This window comes from Diorhabda sublineata, chromosome 5, assembly GCF_026230105.1.
Source record: "Diorhabda sublineata isolate icDioSubl1.1 chromosome 5, icDioSubl1.1, whole genome shotgun sequence".
In the NCBI taxonomy this organism is placed as follows: Eukaryota; Metazoa; Arthropoda; class Insecta; order Coleoptera; family Chrysomelidae; genus Diorhabda; species Diorhabda sublineata.
Window position 1 is genome coordinate 8,379,409 of NC_079478.1, and position 19,449 is coordinate 8,398,857.

A 19,449-nucleotide genomic window follows, 5' to 3' on the forward strand; every position below is an offset into this window, starting at 1 on the left:
TCTAGAGTTCTATTCAACTTCAGTATCTAGCTTCAAAGATACTACATCTAGACTCCAACAGGTTTATTGTCCAAAGCAATTTTTGTGTATGCTTGTTAAGGTGAAACTTTCTAGAACTAGATGGACTGGAGTATCTTCCAAACATAATTTTTGAATTTAGGGAAGACACAACTTTTTTTCTACCTTTCATAGATATTCTAAGATTGGCCTCTGATTACCGGATGAGAGAGTATTAGAACAGATGTGTAAAATTATCCAAAAAAGTATTTGAACAGATGAAAGTTGGAATTCGAAGGAGTTCAATATTTATTAATCAAAATTACTGCTGAATATATTTTCCAAAATTCAATAAATTACTTAAAATTGTTGTCTACTAATATATTCATTTGCTTAGAAATGACTGTGTTGAATGATTACTTTTTTTGGTACAATTTTTAAAATGAAATAAATAAATATTTCAACTGTCAGCTACATATCAGTAATTTTAAATATGCACTATGTAGAAGCTGCATTTTAAAACTCAAACGAATATGAATTCAAATATTCTATATTGAGAGACACTGTAATGAATTTCCAACATTTTAAAGTACTTACAGATCTATCAACAGGTGGCGTATCAAGTCGTAATTGCAATAAATCTTCCATTTCATTCATTAAATCAATTTGAGGTATTTCTACAGGACTACCACTTCGTGGACTATCTATAACATCGGGCGATAAAGGTTGGGAACTAGGACTAAGTGGGCTATAAGACCTATAACATTTCCAAAATTGTATGAAAAATATTTTAAAAAAATGTATAAAATCGATCAAACTTGATTTTTTCGATCTACTCACACTACATCTAATTCAATTATCTCAGTAATGTCTATAATTTTAAGGTCTAAAAAAACTACCTTTCTACGTTTAAAATTCAAACAAAGTCAAAGATGAAGACAAACCTTTGCATAGCTGAATTTTTTAGAGCTAAAGCTGCATCTTTACGGTACGTCGTTACAGGTGCACTAAATCCTGGAATTGTACTTCGTTTACCAGTAGGCGAATTGGGTGCAGAACGAGGTTTGTCACCTCTTTCGATGCCATTTTCTAAATGATGTGGTCCTTGATTATCTTTTAATTTTGACCGTAAGCCTTTGTATGCACTTTTCACTCCTTTGCCGCCATCTTTCACCTTTAAAATAATTAAATAACTATAATCTGTATTTTTACATCAATTAATATAATAAATAAAGCTGCAGGGTACATAAAACTTTTAAACATATAGTTAAAATTCTACATAACGAAACAATAGCGTATTTTGCAACTAGCGTTGCTTGAATTTTATTATCATGTGGGTCATAATCGTATGAAATATTCATTGTATGTACACCTTTCAGATGATCTATACGAGATATCTTATATTTTGCAGTAGCATAAAAAATAATGCATTTAATACTAGTACAACATAAAATCCTGTTTCCCATTTGGAATCATTACTTATCAATGCTCTGTACAATAATATAAAACTTCAACTCAGAAGCTTGTACAATTAGTAAAATGAACTAGAGAGGAAGACGAAATATTAAATGGTAAATACTTACTGTTTTAACTGCGGATTTCACTGCAGGATTCGCCTAAAAATAATAGAAATTCCTCATCAGTATGCTTGAAATGATATTTAAAAGTCCTCACCTTATCTTTTACACTTTTGAAAAATGCTGTACCTTCTTTCTTCATCGTTGTAGTCCATTCTTTGTACTGTTGTTTGAGTTTGGAACCGGATTTAGCTGAATAACCCTCGATTTCATATTCGAATTCATCAGAGAATCCTTGACCAGTGTTTAACATCGTCAACCGTTCTTCTATAAACTGAAAAAAAATCAAAAAAATTGTAAAGTATAAAAGTTCTACTTGTATATATATTAGTGTCCGTTATTTCCCAAATTAGATTTTGTTCTGTAAACGCCCGACAAATTTTTAGGTTATGACCTAAAAAAAATGTCAGACCTAAACCATCCCTTAATATTCACATTAACCCGTCTCTGAATCATAATACATTTCCCATTTAAATAACATGGGATTTCTGCACTTTTTGCAGTTAATTTTTTTCCACTGAAAAATGCAGCTAGATATACTTGCACAGCTATTTCTTGTAGGAAATTTAACGCTCCACAAAAAAGATAAGAATCCTTTTTTCTATAGAATATACCGCTTAAAAGCTATTCGACGATATAATTGTATTCATTGTTAAATTCATCATTTTGTTTTAATTTCCACCATAATTTTTAATTATATCAAACTAAATACACACTGATAAGTAATAAAATAAATACTTACAAAATTTGGATGAGAAATAAATTATATTATTACTAATAAATAATCGTATCAAAATATTTGTAGTACTTTTTTAATTTCCACAATTTTTTTGTCGAAACATTTTTAGTTGCAGTAGGATATTTGGCTCTGTATTCACTTATAACTTGAATCAAATATTGTTTTTGTTCTTCTTGAGTAGTTAATCTATTGATATAATCTTGTGTTAATTGAACAGATTATTAACGATTGCCAGACCATTTAAATAATTATCATTTCTAATCCACGTATCAGCATTAGTTTCTAAAAAATCTTTACTAATATCAAATCTATTAAAAAATTTCAAGGAATTCGAATTAATAAAAAAATCAATATCCTCCTGTTGGGATTATGGATTATGTCCTTACAATGTTAAGGATCGGAGAGAATTAACTACCTACTACCTAAACTTGATATATTTTGGGTTTGTATTATCGATTTTATATTTAAACTTTGATGACCTTTTTTTCTCTATTTTAGGAAATCCCAAAAATTTATTCTTTAACAAGGTTAAAAATGTCTTTAACAGATGTAAAAAAGTACTAAAAATGTTGACAAAGGACTAAAATATTACCTTAATTAGTAAAAATTATTTTACCACTTGAAAGTCTTTAAAGGTATCACTGTAAAAATAAAAAACGGTGAAGAAAATCATGTGCACCGGTAAGGAAGCAGTTTAACCACAAAGAATTATTAATACCTATACAATTCGTACCAGTCGAGGCTTTGTGTACTCGTAAAGCAATTTAATAATCTTTTTTCAACTATTATTCAATTAATTCATTTATAACTGCCAATTTGTTCCATAACGACACCACAGCAACAAAGTTTATTTTAAATAAAAGTAAGAAAGTTACAAATATTAACTTTCTATATATTTATTTTTTTTAATATAAAATGTATAAAGGAAATTCTTGAAATATTTAACAGAATCAAAGAAAGTTATTACCATTAAGGTATTGGACCTCTTTTAAAATTTAGTAGGTAATTCTAAAATTCTGACTGTCAGATTGGATAACTAAAGTAGAAAGAAGAAAAATTATCCAATGTATGTCACAATTCATACCACAAACTGCCAAAAAATTCGGGTAATTTAGCTTAACCAAAATCAACTGCAAAGTGTTTTTTCAGTTGATTTTATACTAGAAACATTTTGTTTCTAGTATACAAGTATGGTGGATATAATTATAGTATAACTAGACTTTCACACAATAAACATACATCTGATTTCATTCAACAGTGTTTCCATCTCATCCTCGTATCTCCAAGTGTTAGAGTTCGGACAAAAAGGCATACTAAAGACAGAAAAGACTAACATATGCTTAGCGAGAAGCTTTTTCTTTTGAATATGATGTATTAATTATATGTTATTAAAATGTGTCTAGATTTGTCGTTATTAGAAGAAAAGTTTTATTTTATATAAATATTAATAAAATAAAACGAAAATTGATTTGTAACTGATTTCTATTAGTTGTGCTCTTTTAGATATACAGTTAATTTTTTCAATAAGTTTATTATTCTTAGCAATAAATATTAATTTAGATAATCATGTCCGGGGAAACTTTTAGGTTGTTTATTTTTTTATTAATTCAATTCCTAAGGTTTTCAATCTTATCCACCTTTATTTTATTCATTTTGAACGTCGTTGGTTAAAAAGCTGATGGCGTCCAATTTAATATTAATTGTTCACCCCATCTGAGTACTAGTTATTTAAATACTTTAACTGATGCCGAATACCACTTCCTGGGGAAGATTCTCCTGCCGGGGAAGTAAGGTGATAAACTAATAAGGAATATGGCAAGATATTTGATACTTTACAAAAAACTGCAGAATATAATATACAATCGAAAAAGGAAAGCTATAAAGAAAATTTATAAGAATGTACTAGCAAAAAACTTTTAAACGATTGGAAATTATAGAAACTTAATACACATAAGAATTCCTGGGGTTGTAACGGTAGAAACTGTTAATTATTGTACAGCTTTAAATCGACGTTTAGCTGTGTATACAAGTAATACCAAAAGTGATAGTAGCTAAAGGTTAGATAGCTAATGGCAAGAACCAAAAAGTGCAGCTACGGTGATATAAAATTGAGTAACCAAAAAATGCTAAACTACAAAAACTGATGTTGTTAGAACATTTGGAATTAATACACATGAAGAAGGAAAATAAACTTATTTTATTAAAACTGAAACAATGGAAGGATTTCTTGACGTGTCAACTGATTTCCAATGAAGGTTATTAACACTGGAGATTCTATCACTAGTTTATTCACGACTTAATGAATTTCTCAAAATCCTGCTGATGTTTACTTAAATAGGCTTTTGGACATTAATACTAGTGAAATATTCATGTATACTACAAGTAGCTTGTAGGTACTGGGTGGACAATTAAGAAAAAGAAAAATATTTTTATAAATGGGATCACTCTATATTAAAACCAAAAATATTTACCTGTTGAAAGATTTGTAGTTGCAACATTTCCCGTAGGAATGGTTGTAAAGATGGTGACCTAGTTTCAATAAATCTTTCTTCATCGAATGTTACCTTTTGACCAGGTTGAAATTTCAATGCATCTCTGTATCCTCCTATTAACTGAACTAAAGCCCTTAAAAACGCCCTTGATACGCCGTCGCCTAATTGTTTGTTTTTTAATTGTTTTCTTAAAGATGTTACCTAAAAAATGAATATCATAATAGATGAACTAGAGTGACAAATTATCTATGGTGTAAAAATATTCAATACAGAGATAATTTTGTCTAGGAAACCCTAATTTCATTATGTCTCAAATTTCCAGGTCATTTTAAGTAACAATATGGATGGAATAAGAAGAAATGTTTGGATGTTTTCTCATTCAAATGACTCATCTGAACAAATTAACCTAAACCAAGTTTTGCTAGTGGCATTTTTTGTCAACAGTGCATTCCAAACATGATTTTTAAAAATTAATCTCTTAATATATTTGGGTGTATGACATCTAATCATAATTTTGTACAGTCATTGTCATTGGAATTGAACAAGTTCTGCATTAAATTTAATTAGTCATTAGATTAATTAGAAGGTGATTGAATATTATTTGTAAAAATCCATCAAGAAAGACCTAGTGAGTTAAGAAACACATTTTAAATAAAGTAATTCAAATGAAGTTCTTATTTATAAATATGACCAATTTTAAGTTTAACAGAATGTTCAACGTGTAGATTATTTTACTTAGAGGACGAAATAGAAGGTATCTGGCATCTACAGTCATCCCCAATGTGAACTTTTCAAGAGGAGTGAAATTTATAGACTGTGAACACGTAGTATCCCCAATAGCACATCAAGAAAATGGGATACAATAGATGCTTTGGGTCGAAGTGTACATGAGATCTTTAGCACATACCTAATATTAAAATATAATATTGATCGCTTCAGTTGTCAAAATGACAGATTATCTTGAAATATTACTGAAAGGTTGAGACATCTTCTAGATATTTTTGAACAAAATTTGTAAAAATATAAATTCCATGTATGTTTATTTCTAGTACATATAAAGAAATTAAAAGGACAGAAGGTTTTCATATAATTGGAACAGAGAGTATTTTAATATGCTATAATGAATAAAATTGAGGTATCAAGTTACTTTTTGCACACACTATATACAATCAGATTTTTCTAGTATTTCTACTGTTAAATGACGATAGATGTTTATTCATAACAATATATAGACCAATTTCAAGTATTACTTAATTATCAAACTGATAAATTTCAATATGAATGATTCTGTTAAATTGTTGATGACGAATGTTTTGTACATAAACATTGACTGTGCAAACACTAATGAAAAATAATGATAAGTGAGACAAATAAAATTAATTACTCATGAAACATACTACACTTTTGATATTTAATTTAACTCACCACTTCTGTAGGAAGACTATTCAGATCATCAAATGGGGTTTCTACTGTATTCGCATCTGTATCTAGAATAACCACATCACCTATTTCACTTCGTCTAACTTGCTAAAAATAAATTATTCTTAAATTCATGTTGAAATAATTATTTTTTTATTTTTTAATATAATAATAAATTCAGCATTCATACGAATACTAAGGCTTTCTATTTATAGAGGGTCAGAGATAGTGGTATTAAACACTTGTAATTCGAGGAACTAAGACTTTCCGGTATCCACGAATCACTTAAGTACTGTTGAAAGCAGTTTGACACCTAAGATGCTAAATTAAAATCATGTTATTAAAACTAAGTTTGTATGGTAATATTAGTTATTATTTATTGCAATTTTCTTTAAATATCTAAAATAATATTTAAACTGTAATAAACAATGTCACTGGAGCAGGAATACTAAAAGAACAACACTAATGAGATCCTTTTAAAGATAAAATGTAAGTAGGTAATGTGGGGTTGTTGCAGCTCCCAGCGATAGCCTAGTGGTTTTTTTCTGTGAAACTTAGCAATGACCTGGCAGCTGTTGAGCAATAGAAATGGCCAAATTATTTATAGTGTTGTCTCTGGAAAGAAATTATCCAAATAACACTCAAATGTAAGTGGAGAAATGACGAATTTTTTTTCATAAAAATGCAATGCAATGGAAGTTACTCCCCAGCCATAAGTTATCGTCTTCAGAGACTGAAGGTAACCTAAAACCTAATGATAAATACTTAAAGAAAAGTCGAAACGTGAAATTTTATCTTTCTTCCAAAAAACCTAATGACTTGACTTACTTGTTTTATACTAAATTTTCCCACCAAGATGGGGAAATTTTAATCTCCTTTGATGTAAGTTCATTATTTATCAGCGAGCCGATTCCGCAGACCTCGGAGTACCTTGATCTAATATTTTGGGAGCTGATGTAATAGAAGAATATTTGAAGTTAACAAAAATGTGTATGGAACAAAACTATTCCAGTACAACAACGAATTCTATAAGCAAGATGAAGGAAAAGAAATGGCAACAACCTATCACCGTTTATGGTTCATTTTGGAAAGAGAAGCAGTCAAGATTTTCATTATGTTCCCGGGCATATTCGATACGAAGAAGACAACTTAAAATATCCCGTTACCATTTTTAGATCCTTTAGTAATTAGGAAAAGTAGTAGGATAGAAATTGATGTATTTAGGAAAAACACTGCAATGTGCAGGTACATTCAAGTTGATTCTTTGCCAATGTATCCAACATGGCCAGTCTCCATTTCCTGGTACATTGGTTAATTCACTTTCCACTTACTATCGAGAGAAACAAAAAGGTAAAGACCTTTATTGAGGATGTAGCCTTAATCAACGTTTATGATAAAAAGAATTGTAAATAGGTTAATTAATCATCATAGGTTTAAGGAATATCTATGTGAAACCACTTTTTCCAAACTCAAAACGAAAAACAAGAAAAATTTGCTCTGATACCTTTCTTGTTTATCAAATTGTTAGATGCATTTGAAAGCATTGAAATTGCTAAATGTAAGAGTAGCTTAAATAGGGAGAAAGGGTTAATTCCTTACAGCCCACTCTATACTTTAGTAGTTTAGTAGATTCCTACCAGTTAGTATAAAACAGGTAAGTCAAGTAATTAGGTTTTAATTCACCTTCAGTCTCTGAAGACGATAACTTGATTATCGAAAGGCGCGTCACAGTGTAATTTGGAATGTTGGTGTAGTGGTAGTGTAAACAATGTGATCAGCATGAATATTACAAACGGTTCCAGAAATTTCAACTTAATCTTGTACTTCTATTTAATACAATCTATTTGAATTTATTATTACAAACATATAACATAATTGAAATGTTCAAAATGGCTCCATTGATTTTATTATCACATTTTTTAATGTCCCTTTTTTTGAACAATTTTATACATATAACAATTTTCCTACTGCATATACTGATTTTAGTCTTTTTTTCTTAAGTAATTAAACTCTATATTCATTAATGGATGAAATAAATTGAGTTAATTTTTTATTTTCCATAATAATGACTAATTAACTCATAGTACATCTATCTTACCTTAAATACTTCTTCAGGCACTCCGATTAGAAAAGGCATGGGCGCTAATAGATAATCTATTAGCGACATTGGCAACACTGGAATAAATATATGTTGCCAAATCATGGGATATATTATATCATTGGCAGATTGTACGCAAGCACTTAACCGTTTTAATTTTTTCGAAATAAATATTATCCTCCTTTCGAATAGCATGGAAGCAAAAATTACGGACATTGTATGAGTATCAACAGCATTAAAATATTCTGTCAGGTTTCTCTAAAAACAAAAAAGAATTTGAGTGAGAATGAAAACATAATTGATGCCAGGACCACATAAAATTGATGTTATTGGGCAGGTAATATTGTAAATTATATACAGGGTATCTAATTAGATGAAACTTAGGTTGTCAATACGCTTAATTATATAAGATTTCTTGTACTCACATTTTCAGGTATACTCGGTAATTGAAAAGGTCTTGGTACATCTACAGTGAAGGTCTGAAAGTGAAGAATATTAAAAATCCAGAGGAAACAGAAAGTTTACTTACACTTTCTCCTTTATTGAATGGAACTATGAACTTTCGTCCAGGTTCGGCAATTTTGGCATTGTATACTGCTGTTAAGAATTCCCTGAGATCTTCCGTTCTCGAACTATGCATTAATACTGCAGTTGTATCTAGAAATCTTCAAAATAAAATAGAGTAAACCTTACACTCGATAAAGAAATGTTAAGTTTGTGATTTTAATAATAATCACGTGTATAAAATATTCAAGTTCTTTCGTCTTGTATCATCATGGTTTAATTAATGTTCCGGTATTTATTTGTTGTAGATTGGAACCTTCTTATGTTTGGAGGGATATAAGATTATAAACTTTTTAACTACCGATAATTCATTCAGCAATTATTAAAATATCAAACACCCAATTATTTTACATTTATTGAATACGAGGGTTACTACTTAAATTGTGAGATATGGCAACACTGATGTGAATGTGTCAAATCTGACATTTGTATAATAAATTTTAACATTTTTAATACTGAATGCATTATCAGTATTTACAGATACTTAAAACATTCATCTTGATCAAAAGATGGAATTAAATCGAGAACATTTTCTATGATTTTCGACGTGGATTAATCCAACAGCAATAAGTTGGATACCGCATAAATTGACAATCGCTCAAAAAATATTGGGTTGGCGACAAACTTATTTTGGTTTTGTAGTATAAAATAAAACACTTCTTTTTAAAGAATAGTTTTTAATCATTACATATTTTCCATATTGCTCGATGACCTTTTGCCATCTTTCTTTCAGCTTCATGATTACGCGCTCATAACAAATTTCTGGTCCTTATCAGCAAAAAACTGAACCTGGTGCGATTAAAGGTCATCGTCATTTGTGAAAGTTTGACCATTCAAAGAATTCTGCAAACATCGACATAAATGGTAATCAGATGGTGCTAGATCAGGGCTGTATGGGTGATATGGCATCACTTCCCAGCCAAGCTCCAATAGTTTCCTACGAGTTGCGAAAGATGTGTGAGGCCTTGCATTGTCATGGTGGAACACTAAACTTTTCCGATATGACAATTCTGACAGTTTTTCTTTAGGTGCTTCATCCAGTTTCATTAATTGTTCTCAGTAAACATTAGAATCGATCATTTGATTTCACCAAACTGACGGCATGAGCTTTTTTGTTGTTTTTCAGCTTTCCATTTGGTTTGTGCTCGTTCATCGTGTTTGCTTCATTATCGTTTTCGGACCCATTTTTCATTACCAGTGATGATTCTTTTCAAGAAAGGGTCGGTTTAATTTCGTTTAATGTACATATAACAAATTTTGATTCTTTGTGTTAAATTAATTTCTTTCAATTCGTGAAGTACCCAAATATCAAGTTTCTTAACTAGCCCAAGACATTTTGAGTGTTTTTCGTTTGTGTGTGATACATGTAGCCTCTTCACCACCTTTCGAACAGTTATATGACGATCCTCTTCAATTATGATTTTGATTTGGTCATCATCAACTTCTGTAGGCCGACCAGAACGTTGTTCATCTTTGAGGAAAAATTTACAGAACGGAATTTTTTATACGAATTCTTTGTTAAGCAATCAGCACCATAAACTCCACATATTTCTTTGTGAGCCGCAGCAGCTTTCTTTCCTTTACGGAAATAAAAATGTAAAATATGCCGAAAATGTTCGTTTCCGCACTCCATTCAAAATTAACCCACAAATAATAACTTTTATTAAAATCACGCACTTCTTCTGCACTTACTTCTAAAGTTACGTCAATGTGACCAGTATCACGTGACAAACGGCAAAGAACAGCACTAACATAAGTTATTCAAAAAATAAAGCAACGCTCTCTATGAGTAAAAAGCGAAAGTACTTATTTGCCAACCTTATAGCTTGTCAATTGATGTAAAGAAATGATGAAACAATTCCATCGCGGTCACAGGCAACGAATGATGGATCTAAGCATATGAACCCGAAAATCAACAACGATCAACTGTATGTGTCTTTCAAGACGAGCCCAATTCAACAGAAGTTGTTCGCAGACGAAGAGCTTCGAAGCAAACAGTCGGAATAACTGGACATTTCACCACCGTTCCATAAGAACAACGTAGAACGTTAATTCTGAATGTTGTAACAGCATTTTTTTTTGTCAAAAGTGTTCGAAAAAAAAAGGAAACAAGAAGACGGACCATTATCCACCACCTCAGACATCAATTCAAACAAAAACATTTTTGAATAGTGCTTATTTGGCACCCAATGATTTCTTCTTATTTCCGCAAATCAAAAATAAATTGAGAGGTTAACGTTTTTCTACACCTGAAGAAGCGGTCCGTTCAAATCACACGTTTTGGCATTACCTCAATCTGAATAAAAAAAAACGCTTCGGCAATTAGTTCAATCGCAAACGCAAAAGTGTATTGATCTTAATAGAAAGTAGTTTGAAAAACTTAAGTAGCAGCCCTCGCAGTAGATATTTATCAAGTCAAAAGTCGTTAATCATTAGTGAGAAAAACGTCTAGATAGCAACAACTGAATTGGGGGTTAAATTAATGGTGCAGTGACATAAATTAAAAATAATGTGGAGGAGAAGCGTGTTTCCCACGTGTCATCTAAAACTGCGATAATTTGCGAGACAAGATTGATTTAATATAATAATCTACTCAACCTATCGATAAGAATCTACTAGATTTTTTGTATTTTTCGTAGTTTCTTGAAATTAAGTGGTAGGATCATCATTAGTCTCTACGTCTGAATAATTTTAATTTTTGCAACAATGCCCATATTTATTTATGTTTGTACTAATTAAACACGAATTTCTTATTTATTTTTCTATTTTGTGACTTTTCCTTTACCTTTTTTTATTTCATAGGTAATTTAAAATTTTATTGCAGCTTAAATCATACTCTAAACTAAATAAGGATAAGTATATTAATAAACGCTATGCAATATCACGTAACTTTCAAAAGAGATCGTGTTATTTCATAAAAACCCGACCAATTAGAATTCCATAATGTACTACCGGAAACGAATGATGCGTGGGTACAGTGACTAAAAATAATATATGGAATTCTTTTCAATTTCATTTGGGTGTACCAAGGATGAATAATTTGTATCACTTTCTTTTAATTACTAAAATGCGATTTGCGAACGAATTAAATATTATCAACAGAATATATTGTAAGAATAAAACAGTTGGGTAGGTATTTACTTGTCTATTCAAGAACATATTGAAAAATCACATATCGATTGGAAGGTAATATTTTAATAAATAAATAATTCAAATTATATCAATTTAATTTGGGAATTTGATAATAAAAAGGAAAATATTTTATCACAGAAAGTACATTAGAAAATTATTTTCATTTTCCTGCCTACAAGGTGATCCAATAAAAACATTCTGAAAGGTACAACTATCAGGATGATATTTTGAGAAGAAAATCTCAAAATATTGATTTTGTTTGTTTAACTCAAAGAATTTTCCAACATTTACTTTCACTAAGTGGAAATGATGAAGTTTTTCGAATGGGAATGGGGGTTTGAATGATTTTCTTGAATCACTCGTATTGTCAAAGTGGAACAGAAACATTACATTATTTAATAATAGAATACATGTTTTCGATAAAAAAGTGAATGCTCAATCGACCAAAACTTATTGAGAGAACTTACGTTTTGATAGCACGCCTGACTGGTGAAAACCATATAAAAATTTGTAAACCAATGGGAAATATAGTTTAGTCCAGTTTTGTCAAAAACTCCATTGTTTTGTGACAATTTCTCCCCAAACATTTGATCTTATATTCATATACGAAGGCCGTTTTTTTTTCAAACTCTGATCGCTACGCGGGCAGAAGAAAGCGGGCATGCGCTGCAGGCAATTGCGAAGCTCTCGCACTACACACTCCGCTATTGTTGACATTCAGGCGTCAGTCGGCGTTATGAGACAGCCACGTAAACATATACGCCATTATTGATGCTCCCGCCAAGTGTGATTCGTTTTCTACAGGCTGAAGGCCATAGTGCTTCAGAAATCCATTGGAGAATGAGTCTTGTGTATGGGGAGGGTACTACAGTTTCCTTTGCCGCATCGCGCATTTTGTATGCCACACTTTTCTATCTATCCACTGGATAGATCCTGGATAGCTCTGTCTTTCATGGTCTGCACAATTCCTTCCTTCCTTCCCGGTCGTTGAGAGTCTTCCTCGTCTTCTTCTATTCTGTGGTTAATACATCAATGCTTTCTTTGGTCTCCTGTTCTATTTCATCCTCATCACATGTCCGTACCAGAGCAGTTGCTTAGTCTGTATTATTTCTGAAGTCGTATATACTCGACAGGACTTCGTCTTATATCTTAATTTGGCCTCTATTATTTTCTCCTGTCTATCCATCAGTTGCCAGCACTCACATCCATGCGTTAAAATGGGCTCCACAATGACTTTGTATATCGTCATTTTTGTGTTTAGTTTCATTGTTTCTAACCAATGCAATGAGTTTAGAATTTGTGTAGCCTGATTGTACTCTTATTTTTATTTTGATTCATATTTTCTCACCCTAATTTCCATTGCAAATCAAACATGAATTTGAATAAACAGGGGGATTCACAAAGTAAATATAGTCAGTACTGATTATTTTTAATAAAACACACTGCATATTTTTGAAAACTCCTTAAAACCCAATATATGTTATATTACACTGAATCAAAAGCTATCCTGGTATGAACATGTTAACACCAAAATAAAGTTGGCTACCTGCGTGCTCCGGGCCTTCAGTTGTATATAGGGACTCTAATGAAGATCTTCTACTGGATATATTCTGTGTCAATGGACACACCTCTACTTGTATACATCATGTGGTGGCCCTATATGGAGAAAGTGAAAACTAGAGTGCAACTAGATTGAGTTTGGTGCCTTGCCTGCTGTATAATCACGGGGACCAAGTATACCTTCAACTAGGGCCGTTGAAATCCTACTGGATTTTCCAACTGTGACTTAACCGTATAATTCGAGACTATGGGAACAGCATACAAACTTTATATCCTCAAGGAATTACCGACTGGAGTAAACAGCCATATGAAAATCTGGACGCAGGCTGCAAGTTAATGTCCTTTTTGATAGGTATTGACCAAATGGCACACATCAATAACAGAGAATAATGGACTACAACCTCCTAATACTAGTACAAGGATGGCTCCGTGATGAGTAGCTCGACCTGAAAAGGCTTTTAGGGGAGGACGCTGCAAAATTTTTGTCACTTGGAAAATATAGCACCATCTTCCTTCTCTGAGCAGTTTGCCCAACCAATAAACTGCTCCACTTAAAAGACATGTTGGTGAATGGAGAAGAAAATAACTGTAGACCACACATCATCAGTGAGTGTCCAGCACTCCTCTGCGCAAGGCGCAAACACTTGAGCAGGCTTTATAGTTTGCCTAGTAATGTTAAAATCTTTAAATTAAGATGTCTGATTAGCTTTTCAAAGAAAATCGGCGTGACGCCTATCAGTCCGAAACTTAACTATGAACTATGCTATAATTTGAATAAAACTAATGCTGAAAATATTCATGATATCCTCAAACAAAATAAATACATAAACACATGACATAATTGATATGAAATACCTTAAAATAATTACTTAAAATGTTTGGGTCCAATTATGCTTTTTTGAGGCATTCAAGGCTAGGTGTGGTACATACATTGTTATTGAGATATTCCCATGGGAAAAGAACAACAGTGTAAGGTCAGGAAATATAACTGGTATCTCAATGTACAATGCACAATAAGGTAAAACCAGACATTTTCATTAGACAAGCTCAGATCCCTTCTGCCTATATATCATTATCAGCTTTTGGTTTGATAATCTTGAATATTTTTTTAATGTTGAATTTACATCCTAGACCAAAAATCTCCTTATATGGATATCAAGTATGTGTGTTTCCAATATTTACAGTTTTGTTCAATATTGTTGATTCATCATTAAAAAGAAGAGTATCTAGGACTATATCATTTCCACTTAATTTATTCATTAGTCTTTCATGAAATTTCATTCTAGGGTCAATTTATATGAAGTTCCTCTATATGGAGACATTTTAGGACAGTTGTATGAATTGAGGTTTAGCTCAAAGAAGTGAAGTTACATTCAACGGCACTTAATTAATTAGCACTTAATTTTCGCTTATTGTTTTTTCTATCTGTTGATATTGCTCTGCTAACTTTGGTGATATAGAATGCTAATTTATATGAAAGTGTTCATGATATTCAAGAAAAATATGTTTATAAGAAATTTATATTACTCACTTATAAAATCCTTGATGCCATGGTAAAGAGCTCAAGACCACGATCGCAGTTTCTGATTTGGGATCATGTCTACAAAATCCAAAAGTCCACTTTGATTCCTGATCGGTTAGTACAAATGAATAGTGCTGTATCACATCACTTAAAAATAATGAAATAATGTAAGAAAATAAATATAAAAATATTCATACTGATATAATACAGAACTTAGAGTTATATTTAATTCTGAATAATTGAGCTATATTAAAAACAAATAAGAGCTTAAAAGGAAGATGAAATGAATTATATCTATTTTAGTTAAAAAATTCAATGGACATATAATGTTACTATGGAGTGGGTGTTTATCAGCTTCATTTGAAAGTATCCCATTTCAATCCATTAAACTGTGAAGTTTACTCATTAAATTAAAATTAAGAGATATTTAAAAACTTTTTATAATTACTGTTTAGTGTAAGTAAAAAGACATATGGCAAATAAATATAAAACTACATATTGAATTCAAAAAATCACAATTTGGTTTGAAAATAAATAGGGAATTAACTTAACTAAACATACTTTTCAAATTTATATGGATAAGCAAATTTTGGTACGGATTTTAATACTTCTGTGTCCTTGTATGTTTCAGGAAATTGTTGTATAATCCATGCATCAGTATCACCAGTTGGGGGTACAACTTCGCAAAAACATTCAAAGAAATGTCTAACGTTCTCCCTAAAATAAAGCGATATATTGAATTATATATATTTATATTGCGTACGACACTTCCGCACTTAAGAAATATAATAAAAACTATTTACCTTATTCTTGATCCCATAATGTAGGTAAATACTCAATTAACATAATTGCATTGTAACATTATTCACTAAAATATATAGCGGAACTTTATAAAAACGTTACGTTCAATAGAACACATTGAATTATATTCATAAAAACTGTTTTAAAAGGATAATTATTATAACTGTATAAAAAAACATAGAAGTCCTTTGACAACTGCAATGGCAACTAGCAATAAAATGACTAAACTGACTTATATGACGTTTGTATGACGACATCTCTTAAGTAAGTTGTAATCTTAAAACAGATATGTCTACAAAAACGATATACTGTTTCTAAAGAAGAGGTAATTTTAATTCGAAAACCAAAATATCATTGTTTTGCAGTATTAAGTTTATTTTTTTGTTTACAACTTGTATAACAGTAAGATCTACTGAATGATTTGTATTGTAGAACGTACAATACTAACGATTATCCCATAAAACAAACTCTATTACTCCTAAGAGGGGTTGTCGAACGATGAAACTGTCGTACATTTCCTGAAAAGCAACATGTAAAATTAGCTCTATAAACACCTAAAATAACCGAGCTCTTTTGTCTGCCTTAAACAACTCTTTTATAATCATATCTGATATTTATCAAACTACAATAAGAGATAATGTACAGCTTTAATGAAATTTTATACAAATTAATTGATTTTATCTTACCATTATTACAAAAAGCTTTTTATATATGTATGTATTAAAAAAGCTGTATATATTTCTATTGAACCTTTCCATAATTTTATTATTTGTAAAATTAAGAACAGGCGGAGTTGTATGATAGATACTACCGCTTCCAGGTAGAAAAATAAATGGAAATGTAAACATAACCTATATCATTTGGTTTACATGGTTAACTGAATCATTTTCTAAAGTATTTGGGAAAAATGAACATTCGAATAAATATTTTTCCAAAATGTATAAGAGATGCTTTTGTTACTGGTTTTTTATTTGTTATAATGCCAGTGGTTTACTACTTTGAAATGTTTGTGGTTTTACCTAAATATTATAAACAGTGGAGTGCTTGGTACAATTTTCATTTTGTTATTGGGACTACTATTTTGTTTAATATATGTTCAAATTTGATTGCAATAATAATGTGTGATACTAGCATAAAAGGACGAGTTTTACCAACCGACTTGAAACCAGATTGGAGGTTCTGTTCTGTATGTGAATCTGTAGCTCCTCCAAGATCATGGCATTGTGAAGTATGTAAAGTCTGTATTCTTAAGCGAGATCACCATTGCATGTTTACTAGTTGCTGTATAGGTTTTGAAAACCATCGCTACTTTTTGATATTTGTATTTTATATGCTGATAGCAACTTTATATGCATCTTATTACAATATGAAATTTATAAAAAATTTTGTAACATTTGATTTTTCTTGGACGTCCATATTTAAGATAGTTTTTCCACTGGCCACGTTATTTATGGAATGGACCCAAAATCAATTATTCATTTTTCTGATTTTAATAGTTTTTTTTGGGGCTGGTTTCAGTGGCGCATTATTATATTTTCATATAGATTTAATGTTGAGAAGTGTTGTAACTTATGAACGTAACACTGTTAGTAAATATGACAAAGGTAAATTAGAAAATATTAAGCTTGTTTTAGGTGATAAATGGTATTTAGTTTGGTTGTCACCTTGGATAAAAAGTAAATTGACATGTGATGGTATTAATTGGGACAAAATGTTATCTTTAAAAGAGAAGTAATAAAGATTGTAGATTACATGAAGACACATTTAGTTTGTTAGTAACCATCATATTTAGTAATAGTTCAGTATTCACCTTAATAGTTGTTAATTATTGTACAAATTTTGATGTGTATTGAATCAGTAAATATTTTAGATATTTGTAGTTTTTATACTTGGAGGTTTCCACAATTCCATGAATCTGTGAAAACATATTAATTACTATTTGGAGTGCAAAACTATTGTAGTACATATCAATTTAGGAAAAAAATGTTCAAATTTCATTGTTGGTTTTTAGCTATTGCTAAATATATATAACATGGAGCAGGTCAATGAAAGAAGCATTATATCTCAATAGCAAGTGTAAGTGAAGTGCAACTGATTGATTCATGCAACATCTTGCACCTGCTATTTTATTGGTTTGTCACAACTTTAATTTTTTACAAGTTACAACTCTAGGGACAAATGTAGTTACTTTATGATTAACAACCAAGTTTTAATCAATTTAGCTGTTTGTTAATGTTAAATTTTTTTTTGTAAATTTGAACTTGTCAGCTGATTTAACGTTGTGATTATTTTGAAGGGGTAACAGCGCCACGGCAGAAAGCAGGGTTAGGGTTCATTCAGACTTGTGAAATGGACGTACGTCACGACTATTGTGGAAGGGAAGGAGCCAGACAGCACTTTGACGCATCACTTGTTACAGGATTGTCTGCCCCACTCATATATGTAATACTCCTATATGGACAGTTGGTATGGGATAAAACGTCATTCTGTTATGGTGCGGACAATATCCATTTTCACTTTCGCTCCAGACATTTTATCTATACTGCGCATGCTTCATGCACAGAACTAACTGAAGCGCTCGGAGGAGTCAGAGAATGATACACTATTTGTGTCACTTAGTCCGAACACCTTCCACTTCTTTTAGGAACTGTCCATATAAAAGTATTACATATATGGGCCCACTATGTTCACATGTAGCGGATTAAATGCGGAGTGAAATGTACGTCAAGAATGTTTAGGTTCAAAAGTTATTGATATAATTTTTGAAGGAAAATCAATCACATTTGTAAGAAAAAATTACTGTGATTCAATTCGTAATCATTATTTTTAAAACAAATTAAACATATTGGAAATAAATGTTTTTATTGTGATTGTTTATTTTTGAAATTCTATTTCCGCTATTATGTGAACATAGCGGATATATTACGTTCGACACGCCTGCTGCGTTGAAAGCAAATTCAGTTATTACGTGGAAAACAACAAAATTAGAGAGAACATGAAGTTGGAAAACTATTGGAAGGAAAAAATATTCATTTTTAAAAAATTGTATTTATTCACTCATAAAAATATCAATTTCACCTAAAAACTTTGATTATTCATATGATACTTATATGATTTTATAGTGAGATTGAGGATTTATTTCTAGATTAGCTCTGGCGGCAATTGGTACTTTTATATATTATACATATATGTAATAATCCTATATGGACAATTGGTATGGGAAAAACGTTCCTACGTTACGGTGCATGCTTGAGAATGCGCAGAAGCGAGCTAAAATCTCGGAGGATAGAGAAATCATTCTGTCTTCCTTGCGCATGGTGCTGATTGGCTCACTCACTTATATTTTTTTAGTATCTTGGTATTTTTATATCCTGGCTGGCTAAGAAATAAACTTTTGGTTTCCAAATTTCATTTGCATTTTTATTAATATTTCACTTTTGGTTCTTAACCGAGAAAATGGGTAGTTTATGTCAGCTTTAAGTGGTAGTAGTTAAACATGAAACATTCTGAAGAGGGCGTAACATTAGATCTTTGTACGCGGGCGGTAG

The 19,449-nt window shown here is 31.0% G+C and overlaps 2 protein-coding genes across 4 annotated transcripts in view; one reads left to right on the forward strand and one right to left on the reverse strand.

The window, feature by feature from the left end:
* The window catches only part of LOC130443999 (DENN domain-containing protein 1A-like), a 28,253-nt gene extending 11,847 nt beyond the window's left edge, over positions 1 to 16,406 (reverse strand). For 2 of the 3 annotated variants that reach the window (XM_056778949.1, XM_056778946.1), the window contains exons 1-12: positions 15,904 to 16,406; positions 15,662 to 15,817; positions 15,110 to 15,247; positions 8,852 to 8,987; positions 8,748 to 8,801; positions 8,323 to 8,580; positions 6,231 to 6,332; positions 4,785 to 5,006; positions 1,672 to 1,848; positions 1,581 to 1,613; positions 942 to 1,171; positions 595 to 754 (exon numbers count right to left, since the gene is read on the reverse strand). In XM_056778949.1, the coding sequence (XP_056634927.1) occupies positions 595 to 754; positions 942 to 1,171; positions 1,581 to 1,613; positions 1,672 to 1,848; positions 4,785 to 5,006; positions 6,231 to 6,332; positions 8,323 to 8,580; positions 8,748 to 8,801; positions 8,852 to 8,987; positions 15,110 to 15,247; positions 15,662 to 15,817; positions 15,904 to 15,920 (1,683 nt within the window). In that variant the 5' untranslated portion in view covers positions 15,921 to 16,406. The remainder of the gene's footprint in view (positions 1 to 594; positions 755 to 941; positions 1,172 to 1,580; positions 1,614 to 1,671; positions 1,849 to 4,784; positions 5,007 to 6,230; positions 6,333 to 8,322; positions 8,581 to 8,747; positions 8,802 to 8,851; positions 8,988 to 15,109; positions 15,248 to 15,661; positions 15,818 to 15,903) is intronic. The other variant, XM_056778948.1, reaches the window with a different exon arrangement.
* A 328-nt stretch (positions 16,407 to 16,734) lies between these two features.
* On the forward strand, positions 16,735 to 19,310 carry LOC130444003 (probable palmitoyltransferase ZDHHC24). Its single transcript, XM_056778953.1, has one exon. The coding sequence runs from the start codon at positions 16,809 to 16,811 to the stop codon at positions 17,634 to 17,636; it is 828 nt and encodes a 275-aa protein (XP_056634931.1). The 5' UTR covers positions 16,735 to 16,808; the 3' UTR covers positions 17,637 to 19,310.
* The last annotated feature ends 139 nt before the right edge of the window (positions 19,311 to 19,449 follow it).

Excerpts from the sequence above, each read along its gene's own strand:
- LOC130444003 (XM_056778953.1), top strand. The coding sequence starts at position 16,809 with ATGAACATTCGAATAAATATTTTTCCAAAATGTATAAGAGATGCTTTT.